Raw genomic sequence first — 10,791 nt, 5'->3', positions numbered from 1 at the left:
CTCCAGATCTACAGAGATCTCTTTCTTAGCATGGAACCATCTTGCTGCTCACAAATGTTCACTTCTGCTGTCAGTCTAGCTTCAACTACTCTTTCCCATAAATTCATTGTATGGCTCATCAGTTTTATTCCTCTGTAGTTGCTACAATTATGCACATCTCCCTTATTCTTAACTAAGGACACCATCACACTTCTCCTCCTGTCCTCTGGCATCTTCTCACCACCTAAGATCCTGTTGAACAACTCAGTCAGATAATCCACTGCTATCTCTCCTAGACACTTCCATACTTCTATAGGTGTATCAACAGGACCAAGTGCCTTTCCACTCTTCATCCTCTTCAATGCGCCCCCTCACTTCCCCTTTACTAATCTTTGTTACTTCCTGCTCCACAACAGTCACCTCTTCTATTCTTTGTTTTCTCTCATTTTCTTCATTCTTCAACTCCACTCTTATAGGTCACCCAAAGTTACCGCCTCTTCTCAAGGAACGTATTCAATAGAGCAATTTCCATCTTTTTTTTTGCTAAACCAACCACCATCTGTCCTTCTACGTTCCTCTTTTGTATACCAAACTTGCCCATCACCTCCTCATCACCTCTGTTTCCTGCACCAACATGTCTGTTTAAATCTGCACCAGAGACAACTCTCTCACTTCTAGAGATGCTCATCATCACTTCATCAAGGTCCAACCAGAATTCCTCTTTCTCCTCCAGCTCACATCCTACCTGTGGGGCACACCCACTATCAACATTAAAAGTCACACCTTTCATTTCTATCTTATTCACTCTATCTGACACTCTTTTTACTTCAACAACACTCCTAACAAACTCCTCCTTTACGATAACTCCTCATTTCACTTCCCCTCTCCACCATGACAGAACAAGCTGCTCCTAAACTTCTAGTCTTGCTATCTCTCCACCTGGTCTCCCTTCCTCCTCTGCATCGTGTCAACAGTGGTGGACAAAATTGTTGGTACCCCTCAGTTAAAGAAAGAAAGTCCACAATGCTCACTGAAATGACTTGAAACATTCAAAAATAACAATAAATTAATATTTATTGAAAACAATTTTTTGTTAATAATTCTGTTAATCAACAACTCAGAAGTAATGGCGGATTTAGATGATTTAATTTTCAATACATTTTAATTTATTTATTTTATTTTATTATTTTGAACGTTTCAAGTCATTTCAGTGAGCATTGTGGACTTTCTTTCTTTAACTGAGGGCTACCAACAATTTGGTCCACCTCTGTAACTCTCTACCTTTTCCTGTCATAGTTCCAACATTCAAAGTCTCTACTCTCAGACCAACACTCATGACTTTCCTCTTCTCTCTCCTCCTATGACCACGCCTTCGTCTTCTTCGACCAACAGTATTCCAATGTCCACCGGTGCCCTGTCCGTCAACAGCACTGATGGTGGTCGTCATTAACCCGGGCCTTGACCGATCCGGTATGGATGTCATAGGTCTGATTCACGTTTGGTTTGACAAAGATTATACGTTGGATGCCCTTCTTGCACTCTGTATTTAACCGGGCTTGGGACCAGCACAATGAAATCCTGGCTCAGGCTGCCTCGTGGTTACATTACCTTTATCTTACACACACATATATGCTATAAGGGGTGTAGAGACTAACTATTAATGCTCGTTTTTAGTCAATTCTGACAAATGTCCTAGCTTCAAAGGAACACAATATTTTCGTCACTGTCATGTGAAATCGAATATCCTGTATGAATGATTTGAATGAAGAACACCTGAACATACACAGACACACACTGAGACACCTCATTAATACTTACCAATAGTGAAATTGATGCCATCAAAGGTAAAGCTGGCACTGCGACACTTTTTAATTCCTAACTTTTTAGATGGAGGCTCTGTCATCGTGCTGTCGACTCTTCTATTGCTCCTTGTTGTTTAGTGAAGATGACAAGAGGAGGCCTCTCCTGGGGGGTGGGGATGTACTGCCTCTCCTCACTCCCTTGGGGAGGTAACCTTGGAAGCAGTCCTGGTGGAGGCACAGCTGAGATGCTGCTGTCGTTCTACTTCTGTCCCTGTGTCATGACCAAGAGGCGTCACGATGTTCACAAATCTTCTGTTTGGGATTTAAAGGTGTAAAAGTTTACCCTCCACAACCCTTTGATTTACCAATCTAAGTCTTCTCTCTGTTCATTCAAACCCTAGAAAGCCTTTAAGTCTATGACACGTTAATTCTGTTTAACCCTTGTGCTATCTTGTGGGGTCCAGATGACCCCACTCCCAACGTTAGCGTGCCTCAATAATACTTAACCCTTGTGCTATCTTAGATGACCCCCCCTTCCATTGACGTGTTCTCCCTAACATGACAAAGGTGGATAAAGGTGGAAAGATTTCATGTAATCCATGGACACCAGTGAAGATCACAAATCATTGAAGAAAAAAGGTTCAGAGCACTGTCTAGTGGGTCTAGATGACCCAACTCCCAATGTTAAAGTGCCTAGGATAGAACAAGGGTTATATTGGAAAGGGGGTTAACCTTCAATGACCTTTGTTGATGACAGTGAACGGTGAATGATAACTCTGACTGCCAGCTCCGTTATTCAGCTAAGAAACGTTTAATACATTTGAACATTAGAATATAAAGTTGGAAAGAGTCCTTCACTGAATGCAAATCACCAGGCTGCATTAATGTGACGGGAGATTATACTGGATACCAGGTCAACAGAGCAGGAATGCCGGATAGCATGAGCACAGGCTGACACGAGAACATGAGTCTGGTCAATAATTATAGCAGAAGTTTCCAAAGCTAAAAAAATATTGTTCACAGTTTCTTTGTCACATCCATGCATGTCATGGCAGGTTGTCCGTGTCACACCAATGGCACTTCATAAAAGAAACCAAAATGAAAGAGGCTGTGGGTGATTAACTCTTATGAGCAGGCTTGAGGGTCAGACTCAGGAAGGTCCATTCCTGGGGGGGGGGGGTTGATGAGGGGGTGCCGCTGTTGGCTCAGTCCAAAACATCTGATCTTTCGGCAGCAGTGTACAAATGTTTGCACAACACCACCACTGCACCAGAGAAGTACAGAACCAATGTTCTCACACGAAGACCACAAAACACCTAAAACGTGGTTGAAATGATACTGGAAGGACAGGCGGGGACAGAGAGAGCCACGAAACGTCCTCCTTAGCACAATTCTCCCTCCGCCCTAAGAGGACGCACATCGAAAGCCTTCCAACAGCAACGGCTTGGTTTCACAGAGGCAGTCCAGTCATTCTTCTTACAGTCTCCTGAAGCAGAACCGTCGCAGCTACTGACGTTTGATGAAGCAAGGGTTCACCTTTTCTGTCCAGGAGACCCCTAAAGTCTTATCATCAGCCAACCTATAAAGTGCTTTCAATGAATAATCTCATCCTCATCATAATAATCTTCGTCTATACAGCTCAGCGTATCAATCCACAAAAAGTTAAGTGCAGGATAGAAATAGGACTATTTTAAAAGGATTTATTCAGGCACGGGCAGAGAGCTCCTCATCTTCTCCTTCGTTTCCTTCTTCCACAACTTCACTTGAACCATTTTTTTCTTCCTTTCACTTCTTGAAAGGTGTCAACCTGCCGATGTTATGCCAGAAGGTGGTCTTGCGCTTGGGCTCGGCCAGCATGAAGACCTGCTGCTGTGGCAGAGCGGTGGGCAGGGACGGGTGTTTCTGCCGGAGCAGGAAGTCACAGTAGGGTCTGGTCACCGCTGAGGAGGACAACAGGTTGGGTTTTCTTTGGTTCTGACAAAAATACTGGAATCATCAGCATTTTTTGACATAATGATTATGGGCTCATGCCCAGTGAGGCCACGCTAAAACCCACTGGGGGGCATCTCCTTCCTAAAACCCTGCATACCTTTGGGCTTCCCAGCTGGATGGCTTTTACAGGCATTTAGCATGGCCTGTTTCTTCTGCAGGTCAGTCAGAGAAAAGCCTAGAAAAAAAAACGGCAGAGTATATTATTTAGTCAATGAGTATTTGTCTGCCCGTGTTAAAAATGTGACACTAAAGAAGCAGTAGACAAAGAGCAGATTTGAACATTTAGCTCACAACATCAGATTAAGACCTTCTCACTGGTAAAGTCTGAGTCCCAACTCTGTGGGTGAAAAATGGACAAACCTGAACAGGGCACACAGGTGGCCTACAAGAAATATCAAGGTTACAAACCCCCTCGGTGAGCCCAATGTTCATGCACGTTTTCTAAGGCCACGCTACGAGTGACCGGTCTAACGAAAACCTAAACAACACAACAGTACGTAAGGGTCAACAAGGTGGGACGCAGGCGAGTCGTACAGAGTTTTCTTTTTTTTTAATCCCCTATATCCTGCCAACTGTGAATCCTGTTAATGCTATTCACTAGGGGTGTATTAGCAAGACTCTGGCGATACGATACGTATCCCAATATTGTAATTTTGCAATGGAACACTTTTTCTTTTTTTTTAAAAGTATGGCTTAGAAAAACACTCTACCCGAATGTTAATACGTCTTCCTTTGTCATAAAATGGTAAAATTCAATGTATTTAATGATGGCAATGTTAAGCACTGCAGCTGTATCTCATATATACGTTTCTTTTACCCTGGCAAATTCATTGTGCTTTTATTTTGGTAACTTAAAATATATAAAGGGAACAGTTAACATTGACTGATTTCCACAACAACATATTTTTCAGTTTGAGAAAAAACTGTTTATTTCCAAGATTGCTTCATGGAGCTTCTCCAGAACTTTTAAACGGGTCAGGAGTCTGAACGGCCCTTCAAACATAAAGGGGAAAAAGCAACACTAATTCTCCAGAAACATTAAAGTGATGATGATGAGGCAGCATGACAGGATGAAGAAAACGCCTTAATGTGGCTAACATGCGTTATTTACGTGACAGCCACGTTTTCTCACACGCGGAAGTAAACTAATAAACATGGCCTTTTTTCAGAGCGTTGTACACATCAGTCTGATCCATCAGGTCCCTGAACTAGAATCCATTCCTGCGAGGTTCTGCAGAACTTTGGCCCGCTTTGCCAACAGCAGTTTGGCCGATGAAGTGAAAACACGAGTCAGACTCTGAAGGATAAATATCATCCTGACAGCCTTTTAAATCGATAAAATATCGACAAATGATCTATCGCGATAGATCACCAAAACGATTTGATCTAACACCCCCAGTGGCATGTGGTCAGGTGAGGCAAGTTGAGGCACCTGTCATGATCGTGATAAAATAAAAAAAGGTAAATTAAGTAAATATTATTTTCCAGTAATCTGTGTTAAATATACATTTTCAGTCAACTCAACATGTTTTCCACAGTTTCTGAGGTTAAAACCGTCAAATCTGAGTGTTGCGCAATCACAGAGGGAGCGGAAACTCCGGGTGAGGCTCTGAAGCTGCTGTGCCTCACGTCTGACGGTAGGGCTCAATGTTAACAGAGACGTGCAGTGGAAGCCCTGCTGTAGACCCGTAGAAAAGGCTTTAGGTGAGGCAAGCCTCACCAGCAGGGGGCAGACGTGAGCTGACAGCTGCTTGGTAGCTACACTGGTTCTGTAGAAACAGACTAAGGACTTTTTCTCCATTGAGAGGGAGAAACTCATCAAAAAATAAAGGAAAACAAGGAAGACTTTTCCAACAGATCAGACAGCTTTTTGTGGAGAAGGATCGGCAGCCAAACATGTTTTTCAACGTTTGTTTTAAAATAACATGGGAGAAGTGGAAAAAAATGCAAATAAAATATTTTTTAATTTTAATTTACAATTTAATATTAATTTATTTTCACAGACATCATTTGATAACTGATTGAAGCTCCAGAATTTGAAGTTGGAAAATTACCATCAATAGATACTGAGGGTCAAATGTGTGCTGAACACATCTGTATAATTTTAATTTGTTTACAGTACATATGAATAATTTTTACACAAGAAGAGTGTTCTCTCTATCTATAAAAGAAATATTCTCTGTAGGACAAATATGTTCTTGTGTGTATTTTATAAGCTGTTAGCTGCTGTTTGATGAATGGTGAAATATTTAGTTCTTTCATTGAAAATCTGTCTCCAGAGGAGTCAGTGCCTCACCAGCCATCAACCTCACTGCACATCACTGAACACCCCTACTACTCAAGTGATAAGTGCGGCCTACTGTTGAAATGAGACAATCAGAGCGTAGTTTGTGTGGACATCTAACGTGCACATCACGTGCACACCCTGCCCATGCGTCAGTAAGGAGCCAGAACCTGCACCTTACTGACTACTGGAGCAAGGGTGGCAAACTACAACTACAATCAGAAGTAAAGCATGTTTCCATCCAGATTCCATGTTATTTCTTTCTTTAATTATCAGAACACTCATCTCCTACTCCGGTTCCTCTGTCAGATTTTCCGACCTTTTGTGGCCCACAAGTCAAAAGGTTTGCCCATCCATGTAGTGTTGGGACCTCTCTGTGGGCATGTTCTCATCGTGCTTTTTGTCTGGACACTGAATTTCATCCAGTGTGGATGTAAGGATTAAGTGGTTTGGTTTTGTTCTTGGTCATGTTTTTGGTTTTCTTTTTTGTCAGTCACTCCAGTTTCTGGTTCATGATCCACAGCTGTCTTCAGTTCAGTTAATTGCCCTCAGCCTATTTAAGTGTCTTGGTTTCTGTTCATCCTTGTCAGGTCATCTGCTCTGTTGTGTCACAGTTTTGTTTCTCCTCATAGTTTTGTCATGTTTCAGTTTGCTAATTAAATGTTTTATTTCCTGTGACCAATCCTGGTCTCCTGCAATTTGGGTCCTCCACCACGAGTTCCTGACAGTGGATCCTTGGACAAGACCCTCCACGCTACTGCCTAACCTCCCTATAGCCAAGGAGTGACAATATCTTCTGTCTTCCTGTCCTTGTCCCCCTCTCTCTAACCCTCTTTCTAGTATCTAGTTAATAGTTGCATTATTTTTATTTGATTGTTCAAGCTACTTCACAAAAGTCTCTGCTTACAGGTCAAATGATAAAAAAGGGGTTAAATAAATAAAAATTCATTTTTACATTGCTTTCATCTTTTAAAATATGTTTACAAAAATATTGATTCGGGACTCGGTATCGCTATCTGGGACAAAGAATTCTGATCGGTACATCCTAAATAAAAGTGTTTGGTGACTGTCAGTTTTCTAGTTTATCCATTGAGATGAACTAGAAAACCATCTCACCAAAGAACATGACTGTAGCTTTAAGTCCGTAAATGGGTTCTATTCCTTCTAGGAAAGTAGGGAAAAACCTTCAATGTTTTGGTATCAAGCAAATGTAAGAACCAGCAACCTCTCTGGCTTTACCTGTCTCACGGTCATGAAGGACCTGCCGTCTCTCATCGGCGAAGGCTCTGAGCCAGCGCGCTTTCTGCTCAGGTTTCTTGGTACACAAAATGTGGATTTCTTCTGTATTTAAGGATCGCAGCTTCAGGGCATTTTTTACACTTATATTGAAATCTTTCTCTCTGCCGTCCTCCAGGTCTATCACTTCCATCTGGTCCATTTCCAGCCGGCCTTTGTAGTACAGCATGTCCCGGCGCAGGAGATCCTGCAATGATAGACAGAGCACGCGTGGTTGAGGAAAGAGGAATGAACGTAAGGAACCACCCAGACCAGGAGCTACGCCTCTGTGATGATGGACATGTGTCACTCAACCAGCTCCTGCCTTCACGCAGAATGGTACCATCTCCTTCAGAGTGGTCTTCTCCAATATGAACTCTTGGGACACCCAAGAACATAAAGCCCAAACCAAATTGTTCTACTTAAACTTCAAATTGATTTTTTGGTCATATTTGTGTTTCATGTAATATTTGTGACACGTGCATTAGTGTCTATTGTAACTGTGGGAACATTTGTTGTCAACACAATACTTCAAATAGTCGTTATTTTTCATGGAACTTGTGTCCCACATCATGTACGCCATCCTGTTACCATAATGATTTTAGATGATAGAAGAAGAATCTAGCAGAGAATCCCACTGCTGATCTGCTGGACTTGACATCACAGTAAAGCAAAGGGATCTTTTCTCTTCTACTTTCCATAGTTTTGAAATATAGACAGCAAAGATTGAATGTCTTACTCAACCGCATTCAAACCTGTTCTCCAAATAATCGGAATACGACAATTATTCTGGATTTGTTCTTAAGTTTGTCCCTTGGGTCAGCAGTTCTTCTTTCTCTTTCGGCTTTTCCCATCAGGGGTCGCCACAGCGAATCATCCTTTTCCACCTCACTCTATCATGAACATCTTCTACCCTAACATTAGCCAACTTCATGTCCTCTGTTAAGACATCCATATTTCTCCTCTTTGGCCGTCCTCTTGCCCTCCTGCCAGGCAGCTCCATCTCCAACATCCTTCTACCAATATATCCACTATCCCTCCTCTGAACATGTCCAAACCATCTCAGTCTGGCTTCTCTGACTTTGTCGCTAACACAGGCAACATGAGCCGTCCCTCTGATGTACTCGTTCCTTATCCTGTCTAACCTGGTCACTCCTAAGGAGAACCTCAACATCTTCATCTCCGCTACCTCCATCTCAGCCTCTTGTCTCTGTCTCACTGCTACCGTCTCTAACCCATAGAGCAGAGCTGGTCTCACCACTGTCTTGTACACCTTTCCTTTGAGTCTTGCTGACACTCTTCTGTCACACAACACTCCTGACACTTTCCTCCACCCGCTCCAACCTGCCTGCACTCGCCTCTTCACCTCTTTTCCACACTCCCCATCACACTGAACTGTTGACCCCAAGTACTTAAACTCCTGCACCTTCTTCACCTCAGCCCCCTGTAACCTAACGCTTCTACCTTGATCCCTCTCGTTCAGACACATGTATTCTGTCTTACTATGACTGACCTTCATGCCTCTTCTTTCCAGAGCAAACCTCCACCTCTCTAGCTGTTCCTCCACCTGCTCTCTACTCTCACTGCAAATTACAATGTCATCCGCAAACATCATTGTCCAGGGAGATTCCTGTCTTACCTCGTCTGTCAGTCTGTCCATCAGCATAGCAAACAAAAAAGGACTCAAAGCTGATCCTTGGTGTAGTCCCACCTCCACCTTGAACTCCTCTGTCTGACCTACAGCACATCTCACCACCGTCATACTTCTCTCATACATGTCCTGAACTACTCTGACATACTTCTCTGCCACTCCAGACGACCTCATACAGTACCACAGCTCCTCCCTCGGCACCCTGTCATACGCCTTCTCTAAATCTACGAACACACAATGCAGCTCCTTCTGACCTTCTCTGTACTTTTCCATCAACATTCTCAAAGCAAAAATGGCATCAGTGGTGCTCTTACGGGGCATGAAACCATACTGCTGCTCACAGATCTCCACCTTCTTCCTAAGCCTGGCTTCCACTACTCTTTCCCACAGCTTCATAGTGTGGCTCATCAACTTTATTCCTCTATAGTTGCTGCAGTTCTGCGTGTCACCCTTGTTCTTAAAGATCGGAACCAGAACGCTTCTCCTCCATTCCTCAGGCATCTTCTCACTCTCTAGAATCCTATTGAACAACCTCGTTAGAAATTCCACTGCTGTCTCTCCTAAGCACTTCCATACCTCCACAGGTAGGTCATCAGGACCAACGGCCTTTCCGCTCTTCATCCTTTTCAGAGCCTTCCTAACCTCATCCTTTCCAATCTCTGCTACTTCCTGCTCCACAACAACCACATCTTCCTCCCTTCTTTCCCTGTCATTTTCCTCGTTCATCAGCTCCTCAAAATACTCCTTCCATCTTTTCTGTACACTCTCCTCTTTGGTCAGCATTTAAACTAGCTAAAAGCTAAGCTAGCTTCTAGTTCTGAGAGTAGCTAGCACTCTAGCACTAGGACCCTGTTACTGATTAGAATAAAAGGGTTGACCCTCCTGTTTACTCAGACAGTAGATGGTTATTTGATTAAACAATGTACATTATCTGAGATATCATTTAGATACTCTACACTGTGTAAACATATTTATGAAGTTCACATACTGAATAGTTTGCTTTTATTTTCTTATAGTAGTCCAAATGGGATACAGTTGCAACAACTACCTTGAAGGGAGGATCAACTTCACATCCATTAAACTATTCAAACAATCAGTTGCAGTTCATAATAGGGGACATTCATTTAAGATAGGTAAACTGTTTTTCAGTGTGGCCTACCATTGGGTGCTGCGACGGTGATGCTGATGTTCAGAGAAGACGAGAGTATTTACTCAAAGAAAGAGAGAAATGGAAAAAACAGATATTTTTTCTTCTATTTTTGGGGTTTTATTTGAAATAAAGTGCAAGAACCCATTAGAAGTTATTCAGAGAACACCTTTGTGCATTATGGGTTTTTTGACAGAATGCATAAAACACTGGGAGGAATTTTGAACGTTGTTAAAGAAAAAGTAAATGTGGTTTGGCACCTCTTTCCTGCACGTCTGGAAGGCAGGAGGGCGCTGGCACAGCATCACACACAAATACCTCCAGGAGGATACCACACACCACAACAGGAGCAGGGAGCACGTTTCTGCTGCTCCTGGAAATACACTACCCACAATAAGTCTGGGATATTGTTATTTTCATGAGTGCTTTTCCTATTTGGGCTGACTTTTAACAAAATACATCAATGTTCCATTTGATTTTACGAAAAGTGAATGAGAAAAAACATTATTCTCAGTAGTTTGGTATTTATTAACCCAAAAATGAAGACAATTATGAAGATTGCCTAAAACAACCAGCATTATCCATGTCATTAGCCATTATTTCCACCATTTGCTGCAAGGACGGCTACGTCTCCTGCTCGTCACCAGCCTCATGATGTCGT

General features: G+C 42.6%; 1 protein-coding gene across 3 annotated transcripts in view; it reads right to left on the bottom strand.

The window, feature by feature from the left end:
- Window positions 1–2,569: 2,569 nt before the first annotated feature.
- The window catches only part of arhgef4 (Rho guanine nucleotide exchange factor 4), a 43,732-nt gene continuing 35,510 nt past the window's right edge, over window positions 2,570–10,791 (bottom strand). For all 3 annotated transcript variants that reach the window (XM_023950085.1, XM_023950086.1, XM_023950087.1), the window contains 3 exons: window positions 7,297–7,540; window positions 3,871–3,948; window positions 2,570–3,721 (listed from right to left, as the gene is read on the bottom strand). In XM_023950085.1, the coding sequence (XP_023805853.1) occupies window positions 3,567–3,721; window positions 3,871–3,948; window positions 7,297–7,540 (477 nt within the window). In that variant the 3' untranslated portion in view covers window positions 2,570–3,566. The remainder of the gene's footprint in view (window positions 3,722–3,870; window positions 3,949–7,296; window positions 7,541–10,791) is intronic.

Source organism: Oryzias latipes, chromosome 20 (genome assembly GCF_002234675.1).
Source record: "Oryzias latipes chromosome 20, ASM223467v1".
Taxonomy (NCBI): domain Eukaryota; kingdom Metazoa; phylum Chordata; class Actinopteri; order Beloniformes; family Adrianichthyidae; genus Oryzias; species Oryzias latipes.
This window is presented reverse-complemented; position numbering and strand designations above follow the sequence as displayed.